Here is a 25,521-nt window from a genome sequence, read left to right on the forward strand (position 1 = left end):
TGTACGAAGCTCTTCCCATACACTTCTCCCAATTTAGCTTGGCATAATCGCCATGATCGAAAGTGATCCCTAAGATTTTAATTTGGGACTGGGCCTTGGGGAAAACATCCGGGAGGACAAAGGCAGGGTCCCCCTTCCCCAACCAAAAAGCTTCACATTTGTTCCTGTTAATCAAAGACCCTGAGGCCTTTGAATAGTCTTCTAACACCTCCGCCACGGTCTCGGCTTCCCTCTCACAGGAGACGATTACCGTGACATCATCAGCGTAGGCAGCAATCTTCATTGCCCTGCCGGGAGACAAGGGTACCCCCGCCAACACGACACCATCCAACCTCCTCAAGAGGGGGTCAATAGCGAACGCGTATAGCAGAGGACTTAATGGGCACCCCTGCCTCACCCCCGACAAGACTCCAAAAAACCGCCCAGACCAACCATTCACAAGAGGGAAGCTTACGGCCCCCTTGTATAAGATCTTAAGCCAATTTACAAATTTACCCGGGAGGCCGTACTTCTCAAGGAGCAACCAGAGATACTTGTGGTTGACCCTATCAAAGGCCTTAGACTGATCCAATGCCAGCAAGTACTTACCCCATTCGCAAACCTTACACCGCTCTAGGACCTCCCGGATGCCAAGGACAGCTGAAAAACAGCTTCGGCCCTCAACCGTGCAATGCTGCGAGGGGGACAGTAGCCTTTCTGAAAAGGAAAAAAGGCGATTAAACATAACCTTTGCCAAAATCTTCCTGTCTGTATTGAGAAGGGCTATGGGGCGCCAGTTCTCAACCTTAGTCTGATCGAGGCCCTTGGACAACAAGATAAGGGCAGAGCATCTCATAGAGGGAGGGAGTAAACCCTCGCCCAGGGAACTATTGAATACCTCTACGAGATGAGGAGCCAAGAGGTCTACAAACTCCTTATAAAACTCAGCTGTTAAGCCGTCAGGCCCTGGAGCCTTCTTTAAATTTAAACTATCAACAGCCTTCCTGACCTCATCCACCGTTATCTCACTGTCCAGCTCATCAAGGGTACCGCTCACATCTCCAATTCCTGGGGTTCCATCTAGAAAAGAAGACATTTCGTATCCGGAAAGTTCTTGCCCCTTTAAGAGAGCAGTATAATAGTTTTTAACAATTTCAAGGATGCCAGTGGCCGAAGTCACCAGCACCCCATCCTCATTCCGCAGGCCATGTACAGACCTGCGCGCAGAAGCTTCCTGGCAATTCTGAAAAGGGTCGGGCGAATGGTATTTCCCGTAGTCCCTTTCCTGAACCAAGGAAGACAATCTGTCATACTGATACTCTCTCATCAAAGCCCGAACTTTGGCAACCTCCCCACCTGGGCCTCCATCAGATACTAGTCTGTCTAATTTTCTCCTCAGAGACTGATAGACGCGTTCTTTATCAACCTGGATCTTATTGGCTAGGCCTCGAAAGAGTTTTACTGCCCTCTTCTTGACCATCTCCCACCATTCCGCTTTAGTGTTACAAAACCCCACTAAAGACTCCTGGGCTTGAAAGAAGTCCAAAAAGGATTGCTTGACAGATTCCTTCCCCAGGAGGGCCGAATTTAGGCGCCAAAGCCCTTTACCCCTCTGAGCCACCTGGGAGACATTTAGAAACACCCTCACCAGACAGTGATCAGAGAACTCCACCGGAATCACCTCAGGAGGCGACACCACAGAGCCCTCTTTAACAAAAAACCTATCTATCCTACTTCTACAACTACCCCTGAAAAGGTGAAACCAGTGTGGTTGGGTCTGTGTCGAATATGCACATCCTCCAACCCTGCTTCCCTAACTATGCTATTCAGGGAGACACTATCATAACCCAACCGGCCGGCTGCTCCTCCCCTATCCATTGGCCTACACACGGTGTTGAAATCACCGCCAAAAACGACCGGCTGGGCTGTAAAAAGAAAAGGCTTAATCCTGTTAAAGAGCTCCTTCCTCGCCCCCTTGGTCTGTGGACCATACACATTTATAAGGCGAAGATTTTGCTCATTCAACAGGACGTCTAAAACCATACATCTCCCCTGCTCTACCTCAACCACCCGTTTGACAGTAACATTGTTGGTCTTAAAAAGGACCGCCACTCCACTATAAGGCTCGGCCGCAAGAGACCAGAAAGAAGGCCCACAGACCCACTGTTTTTTTGCTTGGTGAAGCTCGGGCAAGCGACACAATCTGGTCTCCTGCAAAAACAAAACATCTGCCTCAACTCGGGAGAGAAAAAATATGGCCGTGTCCCTAGCACTTATAGACTTCACACTCGCGACATTAATGGTCGCGACGCTAATTGGAGGGGTTACTGCCATTTAAAGGGTGTTTAAGACGCAGCAGCTTCCACCCTCCTCTTTGTCCTCCTGTCATCCTCTGAGCACTCCCTTTTTGCCGACATGCCCGAGGGCATACTCTCTGCCAGCATGGGATCTATCTCCTCGAATTCTGATTCAGAGGAGACTGGCGCACAAGAATCAATGTCGCCTGCTCCCAGGCGAACCATCTCCTCCCGACTCTCATCTTGACCCCCCTCTTCCAACTCCACCCTCTCTCCCCACGACAGGGGCCCAAACCTATTTGATGTATCCACCGCTAAGGCTGCCTCCTTCCTCCTATAAACCTCTTCACTTTTTGAAAGGCCTAAGTCTCCTTTTTTTCCAACCTGAACCCAGTCACCTGGAGGAACTGCCTTTCCCCTCCCCACTTTCCCCTCAGAATTGGACTTGGGCTTGGGCTTTGATTTGGGCTTTGATTTTACCACCTGGGAAGAACCTGAAGGGGGAACAGGCCTGCCTACCACCCTTCCACCCTTTACCTCTGACCCAGAGAGCTCAGATCTCGAAAGACCTTGCGGTCTTCCTCTCCCCTGGGACACGGGCCTTCCTCTTTGGACTCCTCCTCCACTTCCCCTCTGGGGCACCCTGGCAGGGTTCCGATCTGGAAAAGAAACTGGGGGAGAAAGAAGGGGCACAGGAACGGACAGAAGGGGTTCAGGTGTAAAAAGGAGGGGCGCTGAGGCAGCTGGCTCAGAAACCTTCCCTCCTCCCTCAGACTCTGACTCAGACTCACTGGGCATCTGCGTCTCCTCCACCACCTCAACTGACACATCGATCTCCTCTACCCGAGCATCATCACCTTGAGCACGAAACTCCTCATCAATTTTATGCCATGATGAGGGGCAAGAGCCATATGCATGGCCAAGCTCACCGCACAGGTTACAGCGTATGCTCTTGGGACACGTTCTAGCCACATGGCCTACTTCAAGGCACATGGCACACTTGAGCACATCGCAACTTATGCTCAAGTGTCTCGTTGACCCACATTTCCAGCACTCCCTAGGCTGGCCCGGGTACGAGCAGCAGACAAGGTCTCTGCCAATGTAGGCGGAATTAGGGATGTGCTGGGTAACGTGCCCTACCACCTTGAGACGCATTTTCGCCCACCAACCTGCCGTCCAGACTCCCCTGTAACCAAAATCCTTCTCCAATTCCTCCACCACCTTCCCATACCTACTGAGCCATACCTTCAGGTCTGAGGGAGGGATCGATTCATTTTCCAAAATAATATTCACCTTCACGACTGAAGGCCTGGACACCGGGACTGCCTCAAACCCCGCAAACCCACCGGTCAGCTCCAGCTGTTTAAAGGTCGACCAAAACCTGTCCAGCTCCTGGGGCCTAAGAAAACTGATAGAATAATCACGAAAAACGGTGTTGTGCACGAAACAATTTAAATCATCGGCAGTGAAGCCCATATCCAGAATTCTATCCATAACCACCCTCGTGTCTGGTGGCGAACCATCCCCCACCCATCTAAGACGGACCGCATTCCTGCGCTTGCCAGGATCTGCTGGGTAGACCCTGCTTCGCCTTGGGGGACCTCCCTGACCCATACCACCAAATTGGCCTCTCCCCGAGGCACTTGGGCGCACACCTTGACTCCCAGTACTAGTTTTCACAGCCTTTGCATAATTTAATGGTGGCGCCTTTTCACTAAGCACAGGGTGCACCTCCCCCACTGTAGCCACATTCAAAGGAACCCCCCACACACTCTCCTGGGGCGCTGTTTGGGCCACTTTTTCCCCTACCACCGGGGGCGCTACTTTGGCCGCCATTCCTGCCACCACTTGACCCTCCACCCGAGCTATGACCTGGGCCGCAGCTTGAGCCGTATCCTGGGCTGCAGCTTGGGCCACATCCTGAGATAAAACTGGGGATGTGGCTCGGGAACTAGTTTGGGCCCTAGTTTGGGGTTTAGCTTGGGGCTTAGCTTGGGGCTTAGCTTGGGACTCAGCTTGGGACTCAGCTTGGGACTCAGCTTGGGACTTAGCTTGGGACATGATTTTGGGCTCCACCCCAACCACCTCCACTATTTGCGATGCTGCCTGACCCACTACCTGGGCTACATCCTGGGCAGCAGTTTGGGCCGCAACATGGGCCGTAATTTGGGCTGAAATATTTGGCGCCACATGGCCCACTTCCATATGAGACACACCTGCCTCTGTGGAAATTTCCACCATTTTTCCTGGCACCGCAGGGGTTGTAGGCCCTCCCGACCCACACAGAACATCACCCACCACCTCCTTTACAAACACATCCTCCACAATAACACCCGTATCCATAGGCGAGGCCCTTGGAGAAACAATATTTACATCAACATTCCCCCCCGCACTTTGATAGTTCAACACCTCACCCGCCACATCGTCCAGCGTATCACATGATGCGTCACCTTTCGCCTCCGACACAGCGGGCATAACACAGAGTCCATCCGACTCCCGCAGACCCTCCAGCTTCCTTGCCTGCCGCCCCTCATACACCAGCGGACCCTCTCCTGAACCTTCCGGGCACTCCTCCTCACAAGCCCGCCTCTCCTCAGACTCCTGCCGAACCTGCAAAGGAAAAAGAGATTTCGCTCCCGGAGACGCCATCGCGGCGCGGCCTGGTGACGTCACTTCCGCCGCATTCTCACTTCCGCCCTTCACTTTCCCCGAAAACGGCTTCCCCTTCGGCTGCGGCAAAGATGGCACATCATGATATGCTTTATCACTTGAGTAATTTTCATCTTTCTATCTGTTGTGGTTGCTGAGATTTCAGCTTTCTACATCTCTCATTGTGGCAGCACATATATAGTCATCAATGCTGCTCTCATCCCGACTGGAATCTGCCTTCAGATATCTTTTAATGAGATCCTGGTCCCTCAAGTTGCTGTCACTGATGACTTTTGTAAAAATGTCCAGTGTTTCCTGCCCGCTGGCCAAACAAGCATCAAACCTACAGGATAAAGAACATATTAGCGTGGTGCACTGGTAGACCATAATAATGTTATCACATGATAATAGTTACATAGTTACATTGGGTTGAAAAAAGACAAAGTCCATCAAGTTCAATCCCTCCAAATGAAAACCCAGCATCCATACACACCCCTCTATACTTTCACATAAATTATATATACCCATACCTATACTAACTATAGAGTTTAGTATCACAATAGCCTTTGATAATATGTCTATCCAAGAAATAATCCAAGCCTTAAAGGCATTAACAGAATCAGCCATCACAACATCACCCGGCAGTACATTCCACAATCTCACTGTCCTGACTGTGAAGAACCCCCTACGTTGCTTCAAATGAAAGTTATTTTCTTCTAATTTAAAGGGGTGGCCTCTGGTACGGTGATCCACTTTATGGGTAAAAAGGTCTCCTGCTATTTTTCTATAGTGTCCTCTAATGTATTTGTAAAGTGTAATCATGTCCCCTCGCAAGCGCCTTTTTTCCAGAGAAAACAACCCCAACCTTTACAGTCTACCCTCATAATTTAAATCTTCCATCCCTCTAACCAGTTTAGTTGCACATCTCTGTACTCTACCCAGCTCATTTATATCCCTCTTAAGGACTGGATTCCAAAACTGCTCTGCATACTCCAGGTGAGGCCTCACCAGGGACATGAAAGACTATATTGACAGAAGAAAAATAACTTACCTTTCTTGAAATCTGCGGACATCGGATGTTGGGTTCTTGATTTTTTGTCCTTTACTGGAGACAAAAAAAATTTCGTTTTCTCCTTTCAAGCTTCTCTTGATAAAAATTGGTCGTATTCTTCTGAAGAAGGTGTCAAACCACATCTCTTCTGCTTCTTGAAGGACTACGATATGCTCTCTTTCAGCCTTCACCTTTATGACAGCTGCTACGCTGCCTGTAGCGTGTCCCTGGTAACGTGTCCTTTCCAGCCACTGTTGAACCTGTTGAAGAAAATGTGTTTAAACCAATTTGTTCAAACCAGTATAACTCTGCACTAGTGTAAGTAACTTTTGAAGTACTTACAGTCATGTTCAGAAGGACACTTGGCTTCTGTAGGTGCTGCAAAGTCAAGAGAGCCTCTAAATAGAAGAGCACCAATGTCATATCCCTCTCTTCTAAATCAGTCTTGACATTGGCCCGATCAATTACTTCCACAAAATATGGGTGTGCGTTGGTCAGAACTTCCTGGCACTCCTTTGGATTTGTCGCCTTTCTGTAAAAAGAGAAATACCAAAGTTAAATTTAGTAAACAGGTTTACTATCTACCTGTTTGGTAATTTCCTATACCATAACACCTCATGGTGTGGAGTGGACCTGAAGATGATTTGAAGGGATTCTTAAACTATGTTAATGATAATCCATATAACATAAGATTTACTATGCAACATCATACAAAGAGTATTGATTTTCTGGATTTAACTTTTTATGTGGAAAAATATGTGATTATTATATAGGAAAGAAGTGGCAGGAAATACTATCTTACGGAAGGACTCCTTTCATCCCCAACATACAGTAAGGTCAATTCCATATGCCCAACTGGTGAGAATATATATATAGTTTTGGAAATGCTCTAGAAATGTTCTGAATCCAAGCCACTGTTGGAGAATAGAAGGGAGATGTGATAAATTGTAGTTAAGACAGTGGCCCTGGAATCTGTGTGAATTAAACTACCTAAACTGGAATCGAGTCATTATAAATAGAAACCCAGTAATCAGTATAAATTAGATCTGTAAGTATTTAAGGGACAGGATTAGCACTATGCCACACCTCCTCTGATGAAGCGCACAGCTGCGTGAAATGCGTCAGGAGGGTGTGGCCTCACATAAGGTAGGCAAGATGGGGGGGCAGACACTGCACTGCACTGTGGTATATTGAATCGTATTTTGATATGTATTTTGATATGTGATTTGTGAAATTTAAAGCACTTATGTTTAAATGAGTACCTGCACATGTTTCATTAATTAGATATACCATAACACCTACAGATAATGAGACTCACCTTCCCACAGATTTTTCCTTGTATGTTGTCCTCTGAACCTCCATCATACTTTTCAAGAATGACTCAATCGACCCACGCAGAGATGAATCCTTTTCCAAGAGTTGAGGATCTGAGGTGACGTAACTTATAAATTTCTTGACTGCACCGATGTAGTTACGTAATGTCGCCTTGCTGGCTGCCGAAGCTCCAATTTCTTTAAAGAACTGCATGCTCCTCTCAATGTTGTGTATGCAGCTAACCGAAGCTTCGTTTGGGTTGACAAAATACAGCCACCTTGAAACATTTTGAACCTGAAAGCAGAAGGTTATAACAAGGTTATTTATCTTTAAATATGTAATTTAAAGTTAAAATCAGTAACACCATTTCAGTATTAAAGGACATGTCAAACCCTTTTCACAAAAATATAATCAATGAACAGCGTCTCTGAAATCTTTAGATAACTGCCACTCTGGTTGTTAAAAGGTTAACAGTAAGGCTGCAGTATCCCCTTAATCAGCTACAAATCCTTCTACTACATTAAACTACTCTGCCCCCCCCTCAGGAATTTTCTTTGGCTCTTGGCTCAGAGAGCATGCTCAGATCCTTTCAGCTCAGATTACATAACACACCCTCCAGACTAACAGCCAATGAAGAGAGAGCATCACTGGTTCCCACAGAAATTACAGTGCTCAAACCCAGCAGAACTTTTTTTTTTTATCAAAGTATGTTGTGCCTGTGTAAACCTGCATTCTGCATTACATGTCTTATTTCAGATGATAATGTATCAGAGGGAAAATGGCCGCCAGGTGAAAGCTGCTATTTGTTTTAGGAATGTGATGGCGCTGGCAAATAGAGGGGGTATGTGCAGTACAAATGATGCAGTTTGGGTGTGGAAGATATGCCCAACTTATATACAGGGTAGGAAAATGTAGGCCTTACATGCCCTTTAAACAGTACCTCCTGTTTGATTCCGGATTTTGCATATTTTTTCTCCAGGTACCTTCTGAATGCCTGGAGCAGTGGAGAATCATCTGAATGTTTTTTGTGCAGTCCTGCCTCCTCCATAACTTTTTTGGATGATATCTTGCTGGCAGATGTGCTATGAGATAAAAAGAAAGAGGGACCCACGTTAATATTGTAGAATGCATGACCCTAACTAACTGCAAGAAAGAAGAACTGTTACAAACATAGTCCAATAAGACCTCTTACCTCAGCATAAGAAGTGGGTGTTCTGTATCCATTTCATCTTCAATCTCTTCAGCATCTGTCACTGGATTCTGAATGGCATCATCAGCTTCAACCGGCTTTCCACTAATGAAACAACCATTGGACTCGAGAAAATTGGTGAAAAATTGCAGTGACTTCTGAGAATCGGCTCCAGCCCTCAGCTGCTCATAATTGACGACGCTGAGGTTCTTCACCAACATCCTCATTTTTGACCTTGATTCCTCCACAAGGGCCTCAATTTCTGCATCACTTGCTCCTTTCCTGCAGACTTTGCGAAGATGTTGAGAGAGTCGGTCAGTGGTTTTTAAGCAAAATTTGCAGGCCAAGTGAGTTCTGTTACTTCTGAAAAAAAGAGAATGTGATATGAGCAATGGTGTTCACTGTTGTATTTGAGAACAATTTAAAACATGCCAGCTGACTAGTCAGATATTGTATTAACTTACCCATCAGATGCCATGGCAAATATTTTCTTCTGTCCTAAAGAAATAAACAACAACTGTTAGTTTGCAGCACAGGAGAAAACAAGGCAACAGTAAACAGAAGCAACAAGTATCCACAGTGTTCCACAAGTATCCACAGTATATACAAAACCAAAAGCAAGAAATGGCAATGGAATTGTAAAAGTCAAAGGTCCCAAATCAGACTTGCTCCAGCAGCTAGCACAAGTGAGTTCTAACTTGAATGTGAGCAGGGTCCTGATTTTATACTCAACTCCATACAATTCTAACACCTTGACATCAGTGGGTGGAGCTATGGGTGGAGCTACAACATAATAGCACTAACATCTTGTCATAAAAGATTCAATACACATCTACAATTGGTGCCATTCCCAGGTATGCAGTAGTGTCCCTTTGTCAGTGGTATGCAGATTATGATTTGGCACACTTAATTCCCTGTTACCTTCAAAGTACTAGGTTTCTTTCAGAAGTTAACTTGCCATAATATAGGTGCCAAGGCAATCAGCATACAGACAATTGTGTAGATTGGGCAAAGAAATAGTTCTGTCTTGGCTGTGTCTCTTACTGCAGACAACCTAATATATATATTATATACTATATACTTTTTATCAAATGTTTTAACTGTTTGTATTGCTGCAATGAGTATTTATTAAAAAATTATGTTTACATTCAGATATATGTATATTAAAACATATAATGGACATTCAGGAACTATTTACATATTCGGAAACATAACTACTATTCTGTTTCATATTCACAATAAACTTTTACAATGTAAAACTATTTACATTATACACACAAACAAATGTACACATTTAAAAATACATAGAAGCCTGAGCAAGGTTTGCATCTTGTGGAAGTCCCAGGGTGGGAAAGCTGCCAAAGGTGTCCATAAATTATTTAAAAATCCCATAGATTCCTGTATGTGTGTATATATATATATATATATATATATATATATATCTATATACAGGAATCTATGGAATTTGGCATGAATTTAGGGACAACTTCTTTGGCAGCTGTTCCCCTGGGACTTCAACATGCTGCAATCTTTCTCAGGCTACTTTATATATTTAAATTGACATTTTGAGTTTTACAATTTACATTTTTATTGTGAATAGGAAACAGAATAAACGTTGCGTGTCCAAATATGTGTATAGTTCCTGAACGTTCACTATATGATTATTATTTCAATAAAAAAAAGTACAAAAAATAATTTTTAATATAAATTTACATTGTTTATAAATGTTCATATGATAGGGTGTTTGTACTTTACATTTTTAGATTGTAACTGTTTATGTAGTAAGAGACATAACTACTTTGTTGGTCTGTTAGCATTATTGGAATAAGCATTTACCAAGCTATAACTTTAAAAGTTCTGATTTGATACTAAACTCCCATCAATTCTAGCTTTTTGCCATGAAAGGTGTAATACACGTCTACATTTGGTATCATTGTCAGATAATGGTGTTATAAGGTATGCAGGTATGTAGTCTAATTCCCTGGACATGTCTGGAGCCAGTTGGTTAAGCACAATGGCAACTGGCTTCAAAGGCCTAGCCTTCCAGCAGAAGGTGACATACCATGAGTCTAGTGTGAAGGTGGCCAGTAGACAAGTTCTGAAGTTCTGAATTAATCCCCCTGGTACCAGCATATGGATCAGCAATGGTGTGAAAGAATGTTAAAATGTAGTAGATGGTTAAGAACAATGGCAACTGGCTTCAAAGGCCTAACCTTTAAAGGTGGCCAGTAGACAAGTTCTGAAGTACTGAATTAATCCCCCTGGTACCTGCATATGGATCAGCAATGGTGTAAAAGAATTTTTTGGCAAAACATTTTTCGGCAAATGATTTTTTGGCCGTGTGTGTTAGAATTATACTTGGCTCGTGTGCTGAGAATTTACCACTCAGATTCCCAACCGCAACCGTAATTGATCTATGTGAGATCAGCACATGTCGTTCAAAACCCGCTGGTGCCGTGTCAATCAGCCCCCTATACCTAACCATATTTTTAATTGTGCTTTCTAGACTTGGTTTTAATGAATTTATTAAAGGTTATGTTTTAAAAATTTTTTGGCTTCACTGGAGTTTGGATTTTGATGGGAAGGTGCAACTATATGGGTCAGCTCTTTTTTCTTCTTTTTCTGGTGTAAAAGAATATTAAGATGTAGTAGATGGTTAAACACAATGGCGACTGGAATCTAGTGTGAAGGTGGCCAGCAGACAGAGCACATGTTGATTGTACAGACATGACTGAAACTCTGAATGAAACACACTCATATCTTTAAAAGTGCAATCTATTTGTGGATATATATATATATATATATATATATATATATATATATATATATATGTGTGTGTGTGTGTGTAAACACTTGACCTTAGCACAACATAGCTGCGCTAATGTCTAATGGCTTGCAACAATAAACATTTATCCCATGTGAATTACACACAAATGTGCATATCTATGAATAAATATCCCAAGTATTATCCACTATATACATTTCCAAAGATATTGTAGATTGGACACAGAATGAGTTCTGAGATCTTTTGGTTTTAAAGCAGTGAGCAGTTACACAGCTCAAAAAGTAAACTACACACAGAGATTTTTACTTCCATGTGTGCAGTCTATATTCTAACCTTGCTATTTGTCAAATTACCAAAAGGACATAGCCCATCAAAAAATGGTCTCTTTGAACTGGAACTGCTAGCCCCTACTTAAATCCTTAGAGTGGCAAATAGGTGCTTTGTAAATGCCAGGGGCATATTGAAGCAGTTAGAGGGGAGACACAGGACCAACTAGCAGAAGTTACTCCCTCTATTGCTGTCCTCGGCCTATGAAAACTACAAGCCCCTTTTCTGATTGGGGGAAGGGGCAAGCTGACAGAACCTTAGCAATAGCTTATGCCTATGTCCTTAGCAATTGAAGGACACAGGCATGACAAGCCATTTTATCAGGTTTCAATACCAGGGTATATTGCACAACACCTGCCATGATGCCCCCTCAAGCTAGGGCATTTTGAAATTGTTTATATCTGCCCTTCAACAGCCAGCACCCATACAAATGGAAACAGTAACACCATTCATTTTTACTTTTTGGTCTGTTATCATTATTGGAATAAACAATTACCAAGCTAAAACTTAAAAAGTTCTGGTTTGATAGTAAACTCCCAGCAATTTTTATTTCTTGGAATAAGAGGTGTATTACAGGTCTACATTTGGTACCATTGTCAAATAAGGCTATAATGTATGCAGGTATGTAGCCTAATTTTCTGGACTTGTCTGGAGCCAGTTGGTTAAGCACAATGGCAACTGGCTTCAAAGGCCTAGCCTTCCAGCAGAAGGTGACATACCATGAGTCTAGTGTGAAGGTGGCCAGTAGACAAGTTCTGAAATTCTGAATTAATCCCCCTGGTACCAGCATATGGATCAGCAATGGTGTGAAAGAATGTTAAGATGTAGTAGATGGTTAAGAACAATGGCAACTGGCTTCAAAGGCCTAACCTTTAAAGGTGGCCAGTAGACAAGTACTGAATTAATCCCCCTGGTACCTGCATATGGATCAGCAATGGTGTGAAAGAATATTAAGATGTAGTAGATGGTTAAACACAATGGCGACTGGAATCTAGTGTGAAGGTGGCCAGCAGACAGAGCATGTTGATTGTACAGACATGACTGAAACTCTGAATGAAACACACTCATATCTTTAAAAGTGCAATCTATTTGTGGATATATATATATATATATATATATATATATATATATATATATATATCCACAAGTAGTTTGTGATGAAGAACCCCTCCAAACCCTCCTTAAAGTTCCTGGATGATACAATGAAGGCAGTGGCTTTTTTTAAATAATCATTTATTAAAAAACTTTAAGGACAAGTTAACATTTTATTCCCTGTTCCAGAGGGAGGCGAAAACAAAAACCCAGCCAGTTTTAATTCATGCTGGGAGAAAAAAATTCCTCCCTGACCCCACTTATGGCGATCGGATGATTTCCCTGGAAAAAAATTAGTCTTTAACGTGTTGTCATTATTTACAATCAAAATGTGTCCATGTTTTCAGTCTCTTCCATCTCTTCACTATTATCCCGACTTGTGGTGATCAGATGTTTTCCCTGGTCCAAACTGATTCTTTAACGTGTTGTCATTGTCAATTTCTTCCATACTTTCAGTCGCTTTCATCTCTTCGCTATGGTCTTTGCTTATTTCTTGAAACCTAAAAAAAAATAACATTACTTACATTTCTGCTGACCAATCAACAGTGGGGAGAGAGGGGGAGAGAGAGAGAGGGGGAGAGAGGGAGAGGGAGAGAAAGAGAGAGGGGAGAGAAAGAGAGAGGGGAGAGAAAGAGAGAGAGAGATAGAGAGAGAGAGGGGAGAGAAAGAGAGAGAGAGAGAGAGAAAGAAGGAGAAATGGAAGTTGGGTCAGAGGAAGCATAGATAATTAATAATAAATTAATAAATGTACATATCTTTTAAAAGTGACGTCAGAGTATTGTTCCATACTTTCAGTCGCTTCCATCTCTTCACTACTGTCTTTGCTTATTTCTTGAAGCCTAAAAAAAATAACATTTCTTACATTTCTGCTGACCAAACAATCAACAGTGGGGAGAGAGGGAGAGAGATGGGAGAGGGGTGAGAGAGATGGGAGAGGGGAGAGGGAGAGAGAGAGAGAGAGAGAGAGAGGGGGGGAGAAAGAGAGAGAGCAGGAGAAATGGAAGTTGGGTCAGAGGAAGCATAGATAATGTATATATCTTTTAAAAGTGACATTAGAGAGAGAGAGAGAAAGAGAGAGAGCAGGAGAAATGGAAGTTGGGTCAGAGGAAGCATAGATAATTAATAATAAATTAATAAATGTACATATCTTTTAAAAGTGACGTCAGAGTATTGTTCCATACTTTCAGTCGCTTCCATCTCTTCACTACTGTCTTTGCTTATTTCTTGAAGCCTAAAAAAATAACATTTCTTACATTTCTGCTGACCAAACAATCAACAGTGGGGAGAGAGGGAGAGAGATGGGAGAGGGGAGAGAGAGATGGGAGAGGGGAGAGGGAGAGAGAGGGAGAGAGAGAGAGAGAGAGAGAGAGAGAGAGAGAGAGAGAGGGGGAGAAATGGAAGTTGGGTCAGAGGAAGCATAGATAGAGGAGACATATAAAGGTGTAAAATGGCAGTGGAGAGATATGACTTACGCTTCCTTCTGTTGGTGTGTTTCTGGACTTCTTCTGGTTTGTCGCTGGAACACCTGAGGTTCTTCAGTTCTTTAAAAACAATGTACAAATATTTAAGCAGATTGTTTTAGGATTTAACACAGACAGAGACAAAGGGGCATGACCAGAGGGAGAGCTAGAAAAGAATAGCCACAATGTAAGAGAAGGCAGTGATACAGGATGGAGTAAAATGACAAATGAGACATAGAACTCACGCATCCTCCTCTTGGAGCAGGAGAAATGGAAGTTGGGTCAGAGGAAGCATAGATAATTAATAATAAATGTACATATCTTGTAACCAATGACTTACATGTCCTTTTTTTAACGTAATGAAGCTATTTTCTTCAGAATATCGGGTATCCTTGGCATGTTGACGTTCCACTGCATCATCTGTAAAAACCTTTTGATCTGTGCCTTATTGTGTTCCCGATTCTGGAAATGCTCTATTTATTAAAGAAAGAGAAATGTTAAATGAATAAATCTCTGTTACTGTCTGTCCATGTGTAAACAGTTTGTGCATAAGTTTCATTTGGAAATCCATAGCAATCTTACCGGCGACATAGTTCCTTCGCATTAAATTTTGAGATTTTCTCCATCGGTCAGACAGGTATAACCAATGCTCTGGAGAAAGATCCCTCCATTTTTTTAAGTCTGGAGGATCACTATTTATTCTTATTGGGAATATCTCCTTTGCAATTACACTGAACAGGTCTTCTCTTGAAAGGCCTGCCTTGATCACGACTTTTTTGTGTTTACAGGATGTGCGAAGTAATTCTTTCCTTTAAAAACAAAGCACACACATTTAAGCAGACGGTTTCATGTGTTACAGAGTGATACAAGCGGCATAGTTGAAGAAGTAAATTAGAGACATAGAGAAAGTAGAAAAGCCACATAACTGGAAGTTTAAAACGTAGAGTAAAAAGAGGAGACATATAAAGGTGTAAAATGGCAGTGGAGAGATATGACTTACGCTTCCTTCTGTTGGTGTGTTTCTGGACTTCTTCTGGTTTGTCGCTGGAACACCTGAGGTTCTTCAGTTCTTTAAAAACAATGTACAAATATTTAAGCAGATTGTTTTAGGATTTAACACAGACAGAGACAAAGGGGCATGACCGGAGGGAAAGTTGGAGAGAGCTAGAAAAGAATAGCCACAAAGTAAGAGAAGGCAGTGATACAGGATGGAGTAAAATGACAAATGAGACATATAACTCACGCATCCTCCTCTTGGTCTGTTTCTCTCCGTCTTTTGCTTCTTGAATGGGGCGTGCTTGGTTTTTTAGTTCTATAACAATAAACATACGCAGTTTATTATTTGTAACTGCTTGTGAACACAGAATAAAGCAGAGAAACGGAGAAACCAAAGAAATAAAAAGGATAGAAATGCATGCTCCCTCCTGTTGGTGTTTTCCTGAATGTCTGCATAGTCCTTCAGCATTTTTTTTTAAATGAAAACATTGACACAGAAATAAAGGCAGAGCGGAGAAACTGGAAGACAGGAAAGGGAAATAGAAGTAAGAGAAGCCAAGAATGAGGAGGCAGAACAATAGATAGGTGTGAAATAGTAGAGGAGAGGTAAAACCTACGCTACTTCCATTGGACAAGCCTCTTTAGAGAATCAGAACAAGAGAAATAAAGAGGAGACATAAGAAGCTACAAGAAGCTGTGGAGTGATTGCATAACACATACTCTACTTTCTGTTGGTAGTCCTCTGGGTCTGATTCAGGCTGTGAAGATGCACACATTTCCTCACTTCTACAAAAAGAATGTAAACAAAAATACATTTATAGAGCACACGGAAGGAGGAGTCAGAAAGAGCAGGGAAAGAGGCAGTGCAAGGGGGAGCCATACTCGACTTCCTGTTGGTGGTCCTCTGGGTCCCATTCAGTTCCTGAAGATGTGCACGGTTCATCACTTCTACAGAAAGAATGTAAAACAAAAACACAATTTAGAGACCACAGAGACAGAAGGAGCTGGGTCACTTTCATTTTCCAAATGTGGTGGTGGTATGCATGATTTACTTCTATAGAAAAAGTGAAGAAAACAAAACCATATTTTAGATGGCGAGAGAAAAAAACAAGAATGCAGAGGTACAGAGAGAATCACCACATAGAAAGATTGATGAGACAAAGAGATTGCAGGGGGAGATATACTGGACTTCCTGCTGGTTGTCTACTGGGTTACAGAGTTACAGAGAGAGACACAAACGGGTATAGCTGAACAGCAAGTTAAATTCAAAGAGAAAGTAGAAAAGTCACATGAGTGGAAGAAAAGTTAGAGACCTTGAGGAAAAAAAAGAAGAAAAAGAGGAAGGAGTTAAATGGCAGTGGAGAGATGACGTACGTGTCCTCCTGTTGGTATGTTTCTGGACGTCTTCTTGTTTGTGGCTTGGACATCTGAGGTTCTTCAGTTCTTTAACAACAATGTAGAAATATTTAAGTGGACTGTTTTATGTTATTGTGTTCACACGCTGATAACACAGACAGAGACAAAGGGGAATGTCCAGAGGGTAGGTGAGAGAGAGAGTGAAAAAGGAAAAGCCACAAAGTAGGAGGAGGATGAGAAATAGGATGGAGTAAAATGACAAGTGAGACATATAACTCACGCATCTTCCTCTTGGTCTGTTTCTCTCCGTCTTTTGCATCTTGAATGGGGCGTGACTGGTTCTTTTGAATGGGGCGTGACTGGTTCTTTTGAATGGGGCGTGACTGGTTCTTTGGTTCTATTAAAAGAAACATACGGAGAGTCTTTTCTGTGAAACTGCTTGTGAACACAATGTTAAACAGAGATACAGAGAAACAAAACAAAAAGCGGAGAAACAGAATCAGAATCCTTCCTGTTTGTGCCTTCCTGTGTGGTTCCTCAGCTCTTTTTTAAAAAAATAAAATACGTTGAACTGCCTTTTCTCACTAGGTGTGTTTACAAAATGACACAGAAAGAAAGGCAGAGGAGGAGAAACTGGAAGACAGGAAAGAGAAATAGAAGTAAGAGAAGCCAAGAGTGAGGAGGCAGAATAAAAGGTAGGAGTGAAATGGAAGAGGTGAGATAACACCTACACAGCTTCGATTTCAAAAGCCTCTGTACATCTTCTTAAGCGGGATGTGCATGGTTCATCACTACTAGGAATGAAAGAAAAAAAGGCATTACATTTTAGAGAATTAGAACGAGAGAAATAAAGAGGAGACACAAGAAGCTGTGAAGGAGTGATAGCATTACACATACTCAACTTCCTGTTGGTAGTCCTCTGGGTCTGATCGAGTTTGTGAAGATGTGGATGTTTCCTCACTTCTACAAAAAGAACGTAAACAAAAATACATTTGATAGAGCACACAGAAAGAGTAGACAGAAAGAGCTGGGAAGGAGGCATTGCAAGGGGCAGGCATACTCGTCTTCCTGTTGGTGGTACTCTGGGTCCTCATTGTCACTTTCATCTTCCAAAGGTGGTGGTGGTGTGTATGGTCGACTTCTATAAAAACAGCGAAAAATACATTTGTTAGAGCACACAGAAAGAGTAGACAGAAAGAGCTGGGAAGGAGGCATTGCAAGGGGCAGGCATACTCGTCTTCCTGTTGGTGGTACTCTGGGTCCTCATTGTCACTTTCATCTTCCAAAGGTGGTGGTGGTGTGCATGGTCGACTTCTATAAAAACAGCGAAGAAAGCAAAAATGTTAAATGGCGAGAGAAATTGAGAAAAACAAGGAATGCAGAGGTACAGAGAGAAACAACACATAGAATGAGAAATGAGACAGATTGTAGGAGGAGTCATACTGGACTTCCTGCTGGTTTTCCACTGGTTTACGTCCACTTTCGAAAGATGGTGTGGGAGGTTTTTCAACCGCAGTTGGGGCTTCTACGCTTCTTTAGAAAGAAAAGTTAAAATTGTTTCTATGTGCAATTGTATTTGTTACACAAATGAGCAGGTCACAACAGAAGCTGTGTGTACTTTACCTTGAGGTGCCTGCTTGACTCTCATGACTGCTGCTTGCACCTGCCCCAGAGACCAGCAGGTATGCGTGGCATATGTCATCTAGAGTTTTCTCCCGGTAGTTCCTCTCTGCTGTCGCATTGGTATGTGCCAAGTACTTAGCAAACAGATGCCTCTCGGAGTCCGTGTATTGTGACACAGTAAATGTCTCACACACTCGCCGCACATCCTGACTGCACACATTAGGAATGTTGTACCTTAAATTGGAACACAAAAAAGAAATTGTTGAGAAACGGACAGTGAGTTCCTCCATATACATTATATGGGACATTGCTCAGTGAAACCTTCTAAATGTGCAGGCTTCACAATTTACCTTTGGTGGTATCGCCACAGGTCATTTGAAACACTATGAAGTTTCTTCCCATTTGACGATAAGAAGAAGATGTCTGTGGGGGAGTTGTCACGCACCAGTCTCGGTCTTATGTGACGATAATACACGTCGAACCACTAGAAGCAAAACAATATAATCACATGCTTTCCTACAGTTGTCTATCAACCTCAACACAGATTTATAAAAAATAGTTACCTTTTCTTCCTCTTCTGTCAAGGCAAATGCAGCCACTTGTTGTGTTGCTGTCTTGTGCTCTGCCACGCCAATGATAGTTAAACGTATCTGCGTATTACCGCTGGTGTATCTGTGGTGAATTCTGTTTTTCCATTCAGTGTTCTAGGAGTAAAGGTTATTTTGGAGAATCATCTTACATGACATTTTACCAAAGTCCTTATGTCAATATCTACTTACTGTCATGTTCTGTACAACCCCTGGTCTCTGCAAGTGTTTCAGAACCAGCAACGCCTCCAGGTAATGGACGATCTCAAATTTAACCTGATCATCTGTCTCGTCCTTTTGAGCAGCATCCAGGGCTTTCAAAAATGTGACTTTTGCGGTTGACAATAGCCTGCGGCAATCTTCCGGTGTCTTCATTTTATGGGTCAAGGAATCGTACCTGTAAAAAAAAAAAGTTACTTATAATGCTGATAAAAAAAGCAGAGGGCTGAAAGGAATTATCAATATAGCCCACTTGGGTTACCTTTTCTTGACAACTTCCCGGGATATTCCTTTACTGATTCTTTTTTGAAGGGCATCCGTGGCTTTCATAAAGTTGTTGCAGGCATTGTGCATGGACAGATCAGTTGCGAACAAGTTGGTGTTGTCGATCTGGAATTTTACGAATCGCCTCACATGCTTCAAATAAGTGAACACTGTCTGGTGCGAGACAATCTCTTGCAGCTTCAAGAAAAACTCATTGGTCCTTTGGATGTCTTTCACAAATGCCAAGTTAGCATCTTGTGGGTTCATAAAATAAAGGAACCTAGCCACGTTTTCCACCTAAAAAGTACACATAGAAAAAAATCACATCAAATTTGGTAGGGATGGCTTAAGTGCACATAACAAAGCATTAGGGTATTAACAGCATTCTTTTCCACACCATACCAAGAGCTACCCCATAAAGGCAAGGCCAAGGAAATAAAAACATAATGAAACTACAGGCCTTGATAAGCTGCCGGAGACTCATTAAACTGGAATAAAAATGATGACTTGGCAAAAAATTAATACAAGGAAAATCCAATGGCACACAGGTCTGCGTGAAAACGTCAAGATTTATTTAGGCAATTGCAGTGCAACGTTTAGGGGAACACCCCTTTGTCAAGCATACCAGGGGTGTTGCCCGAAACGTTGCACTGCAATTGCCTAAATAAATCTTGACGTTTTCACGCAGACCTGTGTGCCATTGGATTTTCCTTGTACTGCATTGGGAGGTTGTCGAACCTCCACCTGTGTGCACCAGGCTCATCTACTCTAATTGGAGAACAGGGTGTGCGAGTACCTACAACTTTTCCTTGGCAAAAAATTAGAACACAATAAACCATTCATTTTTTTACTGTACTTACCTCCTGTTTGTACCTAGTGACACCCAATGTACGTGTCAGAAAATCTGTGAATGCTTTCAGGAGTGGGGCCGACGACGGATGCCGATTGTACAGACCAGCTTCCTTCATTTTCAGCCTTATTTCTGAAGTCCAATTCATTTTCGCTGCCCTGTATTATTTTCAAAAGGAATGATTGACACAGTGCATATTAATACATAAGAATCAGTGCCAGCTATCTAAAAAAAGAAAATATACAAGTAAATGCATTGCCTTCTTAAGTTTGGATCTTGATCTCTGCTTCTAGCAATTTCAAATAAGTTACCTGCAATATGTTTCTGGTTCTAGACAGATGTGGTTGGCCTGTCACTGCCAGCAATATTCAATTATTATCAGAGTTGCAGCTGAACTTAATTTGGAGACTGAGTCACTGCTGTACAGCAGGAGCTGCATACCTAAATGTGGGGGAGTTGATTGTTTTTTAATTTGGGGGTGCGGATCTATATAAAAGTAAATGGCTGAACCCAGGCATGGACTGTAATTTAAAAACAGGCCTTGACATGCCAAGTGCACAGAGGCTCAAATGGCCCACCACCAGCCCATGGTAATAACTTTTAGACTGAAGCAGCCCCTTCCCTCTCCCACTACCACTTGCTAGTCACAGCACATGTAAATTAGCATAAAATACAAGTAAATATATTACCTCTCTAAGCCTTGATCTTCCTCTGGGTTGTCAATGTCTATGTGTTCATGCTCTGTGATTTCAATATTTTCTGCTGCTCCTTGCTCCTCTTCTGAAACTGATGCAGCCGGAACAGCATGGGAAAGGTCTGTCCCTGATGGGAATTCCAGTTCACAGTTTTCTATGGCAAGATCAAGAGGCACCACTTCTAAAGTCACAAAGCTGTAAAATCATGAGAATAAACACAACATATTAAACAAATCACGACTTTGATGTGTAAAAATTGTTAACCAGTCCAGTGTTAAAAGAAAAAAATCACCTTAGCATGGTAGTGTCCTCCATAGGTTCACTTCTTAACAGGACAGGGCCGGACAGTGGATGGGTTGCTCCTGTTTCTGGTGCCTGTTCTTCCCGATCTGGGGCTGAAGCAGCAGCAGAAGTGGAGGGTCTTGCTATCGGTTCAGCAGTTTCCCTGAAATTAATAGGATAGAAGATGGCTACTACTGCACAAATGTTTTCCATTGACAACAGCGTTCTTGGTACTCTAAAGCTGGCATGATAGCATCCACTGGGCTAAAAGAAAGAATCACCTTAGCATGGTAGTGTCCTCCATAGGTTCACTTCTTAGACAGGACAGTCGATGGGTTGCTCCTGTTTCTGGAGCCAGTTCTACTCGATCTGGGGCTGAAGCAGCAGCAGAAGTGGATGGTCTTGCAATTGGTTCAGCAGTTTCCCTGAAATTAATAGGATAGAAGATGGCTATTACTGCACAAATGTTTTCCATTGACAACAGCGTTCTTGGTACTCTAAAGCTGGCATGATAGCATCCACTGGGCTAAAAGAAAGAATCACCTTAGCATGGTAGTGTCCTCCATAGGTTCACTTCTTAGACAGGACAGTCGATGGGTTGCTCCTGTTTCTGGAGCCAGTTCTACTCGATCCGGGGCTGAAGCAGCAGCAGAAGTGGATGGTGTTGCTATAGGTTCAGCAGTTTCCCTGCAATAAATAGGATAGAAGATGTCAATGTAAAACATTTGTGCTGTAATAGCCAATAGCGTTCTTGGTACTCTAAAGCTGGCATGATAGTATTCCCATATCAAAAGAAGAGAAAGTGTCCCACACAGGTTCACATTAGATCTAAATCAGTAAGGGATCTAAAAGACAGACAAACAGACGGTTAGGGGGGGAAATTAAGGCCTACATACCGGGGTTTGTTCACTATGAAAAATCCTTTCCTTTCCAAAAAGGCAGAGAATTCAGCAGGAGAGGTAAGCTTCTGGATCTCACGATGATCAAATACGGTAGCCTTCTCTGCAATGTCCCACAAGCGACGCCGAGCAGTATGTGCAACTTCATGGATCTCTTCCAATGAGCTAAATCTCATGCACGTCCTCCGCAGATGAGTTGTCAAGGTTTTATCGACTTTAAAGCACCAAGGACAAACCAGGGCAACCCGATTTTGCCTAAAAAAAAAAATATTGGAGACAATGTCTGTGTCAGGAAGGAATACAAAATGATGGGGTGGTGGGGGCAGGGGTTTGAAGTACAAATAAAAGGAGTAAAAACCAACCATGTCCTACAAAGATATGTGAAATGTTGTATAACTCATGTCCTCCAAGCCCAGTGAAACTTAAAAAAACAGTGGTACCCATATCTTAATGGGTCTGTTGTAACAGTTCGGCCCACCCATTCAAACCTAAAAGTGAATTGATCAACTACTGCACATAGGCCTAATGATGGGAGGGTTTGAACAACAAATAAATATGTTTGTTGGGTAAAACATGTTCTCCACACCCAGTCAAACATAAAACAACAGTGGCACACACATTTTGATAGGTCTATTAAACAGATTTAACAGAACTACTGTACACAGGTCTAACTAGCCATTTCTTAAATGCACACACAACACAGGCAATTGTAACCCTCTCATATACACAGCAAGTTCTGTTTAAAGAAAAGTACAAAAAAAGATAGGAATACTTACTTATAACCTGAATGGTCCATTCTGAGCTTAAAAAAATCTTGTTCGGGCACACACATTTTGATAGATCTATTAAACAGATTTAACAGAACTACTGTACACAGGTCTAACTAGCCATTTCTTAAATGCACACACAACACAGGCAATTGTAACCCTCTCATATACACAGCAAGTTCTGTTTAAAGAAAAGTACAAAAAAGATAGGAATACTTACTTATAACCTGGATGGTCCATTCTGAGTTTAAAAAAAATCTTGTTCGGGTAACAAACAAAACAAAAGCTGTAAAAGTTAAAACTAAGATATATAAATTAAAAAACAAAACAAAATTCAAATAAATGCAAGAATATGGCACTGATAAAATAAGGTGTGTTGCATAGAGCAAGCTCTTAGCATCTGAACTGTTTGGGGAGTTTACACAATTTGAGTTTTGGGCTCCACCCCTCATTGTCCACAGGGAATAATCCCATTGGCTAGAGTATGTTTGGCTTAATCCCACCCAGATAAAGTGTCAGTCTTGCTGTAGTGTATGGGGGTTGACAGTACAATGCCTTGCCTAAAACGTATTGAAGGCTGTCTTATCAGATAGTGAAGCAGCACTGCAGCATTTTGGCTAGTTGCAGATTCATGGCAGTTGTCAACCAGCTGGGGTTGAGTCCAGCATATAGAAGCAGGGATTCAAACCAGCAAGTGATGTATGTGTGCCTTATGTTGTACAACAGAGAGATGAAAACATAACAATTAAATACAAATACTGAATGATACATAACTGTTAGCTGGAGGAAATGATGAGGGGGGCATATCCGGACTTGTGCCTGTTATTTATTATTAGGAAAGCAAAGGTACATACACATATGGTGCATACAGTTACAACATACACTCATGTTACAGCAAGTGCATCAGAGCTGGAGATTGGTGACGAGCGTGTACATGTCAGAATGCCAAGACTTAAGAAAGAACCTACTCTACTTCTTAAACCTTGGCATTCAAACTGGGGCACACATTTCCATTAGAGAAGCTGCTGGCACAGATGGATGAGTGTGCCCAGCGTGCAAATCCACTCTCCGCCATGAATATGATTTCACATGAGTGAGAGATGGGTCTGTTAACTGGGCCACACATCTGATTAAATATCTTTTCTTTTGCAACATCAGGTAAACACGTGATTCAGAGCTACGTCCAATGCATTACTCTCAGAGAGGTGAGTGCCTCCGAGTAGGTGAACCAAGTGCCTGTAATGAACCTTAGTAAAATGACAGGTCATAGTTTACAGGGTGTGAATATGGTTACATTATTGTAAAAACACTGTAATACAAAAAAAACTTGACAAAGAGGGATGGGTGTGCACCAACTGGTGTTCCCACTTTACACCCATGAACCATATGAATTTACATGAGTGCAAGGAGAAAACACTAATGGGGCCACGTGTCTGATAAAAAGCTTGTCTTGTGTCTCTTGTAATGTGACATCAGGTAAGCAAGTGATTCAGAGCTACTTCCACTGTATTTCTCTCAGAGCGGTACTGGCACAGATGGATGAGTGTGCAACAGTTTTAAGGGCCACTAACAGCCATCAATGTAAATTCACATGACTGTTAGAGGGCCCTTATAACTGGGCCACACAATGTCACATTAGGTAATCAAGAGATTCATAGTTAAAGACTGGCTACTTCTACTACATTTAAAGCTACATCTAGGCTAATGCAAAGAATAGGGTTAGGGAAAGTAGAGAATCCACACTGTTACACACAGTTACAATAAACACTTACAGCAAGTGTTTCAGAGCTGGCGATTGGCATGCACCTTTCAGAAGGGAAAGATACTTGTAATGAACATACTCACATCCAAACTACCCTGCCCTTCTAACTGGGGCACACATTTCTATTAGAGAACCTGCTGTGCAGTGGTGATTGAAAAAAAAACTTGACAAAGAGGGATGGGTGTGCACCAACTGGTGTCCCCACTTTACACCCATGAACCATATGAATTTACATAAGTGCAAGGTGGAGACACTAATGGGGCCACGTGTCTGATAAAAAGCTTGTCTTGTGTCTCTTGTAATGTGACATCAGGTAAGCAAGTGATTCAGAGCTACTTCCAATGTATTTCTCTCAGAGCGGTACTGGCACAGATGGATGAGTGTGCACCAACTGTAAGGGCCACTAACAGCCATCAATGTAAATTCGCATGACTGTTAGAGGGCCCTCGCAACTGGGCCACACAATGTCACATTAGGTAATCAAGTAATTCATAGCTACAGACTGGCTACTTCTACTACATTTAAAGTTACACCTCAGATAATACACAGAGTGGGGTTAGCAAAAGTATGAAAGCAAATAGAAGAGAGTCCAGTAAGAGGTGGTACTGGTGCAGACGGTTGAATGTAAATTCACATGACTGTTAGATAGTCCTCTAACTGGGCCACACAATGTAACATCAGGTAAATGTATTTATACTTGGATGAGGTGACAAAATACAATAAAATTACACAATTAAAGGTGGTACTGGCAGAAAGGGATGGCTGAACACCTGTGAGATGGGCAAGGTATTATGATGAACATACTCACATCAATAATACTTTGCCCTTCTAACTGGGGCACACATTTCTATTAGAGAACCTGCTGTGCAGTGGTGATTGAAAAAAAAACTTGACAAAGAGGAATGGGTGTGCACCAACTGGTGTCCCCACTTTACCCCCATGAACCATATGAAGGGCAAGGTGTGGATACTAACGGGGCCACGTGTCTGATAAATGGCTTGTCTTGTGTCGCTAGTTATGTGACATCAGGTAAGCAAGTGATTCAGAGCTGGAGACTTTAACAACACACAATATTGTA

The 25,521-nt window shown here is 42.4% G+C and overlaps 2 protein-coding genes across 15 annotated transcripts; both read right to left on the minus strand.

Annotated features, from left to right (window-relative positions):
• Positions 1 to 5,084: 5,084 nt before the first annotated feature.
• On the minus strand, positions 5,085 to 9,168 carry LOC108705533. Its single transcript, XM_018242417.2, has 7 exons — positions 8,944 to 9,168; positions 8,483 to 8,842; positions 8,231 to 8,372; positions 7,295 to 7,584; positions 6,319 to 6,508; positions 5,977 to 6,236; positions 5,085 to 5,268 (listed from the first exon to the last, which is right to left on the minus strand). The coding sequence occupies exons 1-7, from the start codon at positions 8,955 to 8,957 to the stop codon at positions 5,088 to 5,090; spliced, it is 1,437 nt and encodes a 478-aa protein (XP_018097906.1). The 5' UTR covers positions 8,958 to 9,168; the 3' UTR covers positions 5,085 to 5,087.
• Positions 9,169 to 13,150: 3,982 nt separating this feature from the next.
• Positions 13,151 to 23,090, minus strand: LOC108705534. 14 transcript variants are annotated; one of them, XR_005961161.1, is made up of 28 exons: positions 22,902 to 23,089; positions 22,691 to 22,756; positions 21,942 to 22,169; positions 21,559 to 21,702; positions 21,297 to 21,440; positions 21,026 to 21,178; positions 20,728 to 20,928; positions 20,049 to 20,196; positions 19,187 to 19,485; positions 18,898 to 19,102; positions 18,682 to 18,822; positions 18,469 to 18,602; positions 18,119 to 18,352; positions 17,939 to 18,028; positions 17,729 to 17,809; positions 17,556 to 17,636; positions 17,393 to 17,458; positions 17,227 to 17,289; positions 16,776 to 16,892; positions 16,514 to 16,582; positions 16,022 to 16,087; positions 15,860 to 15,925; positions 15,387 to 15,455; positions 15,144 to 15,212; positions 14,726 to 14,952; positions 14,484 to 14,616; positions 14,156 to 14,224; positions 13,151 to 13,914 (listed from the first exon to the last, which is right to left on the minus strand). XR_005961161.1 is itself a non-coding variant. In XM_041562418.1 (27 exons), the coding sequence occupies exons 1-26, from the start codon at positions 22,919 to 22,921 to the stop codon at positions 14,495 to 14,497; spliced, it is 3,333 nt and encodes a 1,110-aa protein (XP_041418352.1). In that variant the 5' UTR covers positions 22,922 to 23,089; the 3' UTR covers positions 13,151 to 13,183; positions 14,484 to 14,494. The 14 variants fall into 14 exon arrangements, 2 of the variants coding, with proteins under 2 accessions (XP_041418352.1, XP_041418353.1); XR_005961160.1 differs by having other exon boundaries at positions 17,227 to 17,286; positions 21,912 to 22,169; XR_005961159.1 differs by having other exon boundaries at positions 21,912 to 22,169; positions 22,902 to 23,088.
• Positions 23,091 to 25,521: the final 2,431 nt, after the last annotated feature.

This window comes from Xenopus laevis, chromosome 5L (genome assembly GCF_017654675.1).
Source record: "Xenopus laevis strain J_2021 chromosome 5L, Xenopus_laevis_v10.1, whole genome shotgun sequence".
Taxonomy (NCBI): Eukaryota; Metazoa; Chordata; class Amphibia; order Anura; family Pipidae; genus Xenopus; species Xenopus laevis.

What these genes read in the sequence shown, in the direction of transcription:
- LOC108705534 (XM_041562418.1), bottom strand. Translation starts at nt 22,921, where the DNA reads ATGGACCATCCAGGTTATAA. An exon ending in GAGGACACTACCATGCTAAG is followed by an intron (nt 21,441 to 21,558) that starts GTGATTCTTTCT and finishes TATTAATTTCAG; the next exon opens with GGAAACTGCTGAACCAATTG. An exon ending in GAGGACACTACCATGCTAAG is followed by an intron (nt 20,929 to 21,025) that starts GTGATTTTTTTC and finishes ATGATTTTACAG; the next exon opens with CTTTGTGACTTTAGAAGTGG.
- LOC108705533 (XM_018242417.2), bottom strand. An exon ending in AATCCGGAATCAAACAGGAG is followed by an intron (nt 7,585 to 8,230) that starts GTACTGTTTAAA and finishes TTCTGCTTTCAG; the next exon opens with GTTCAAAATGTTTCAAGGTG. An exon ending in AAGGAAAAATCTGTGGGAAG is followed by an intron (nt 6,509 to 7,294) that starts GTGAGTCTCATT and finishes CTCTTTTTACAG; the next exon opens with AAAGGCGACAAATCCAAAGG.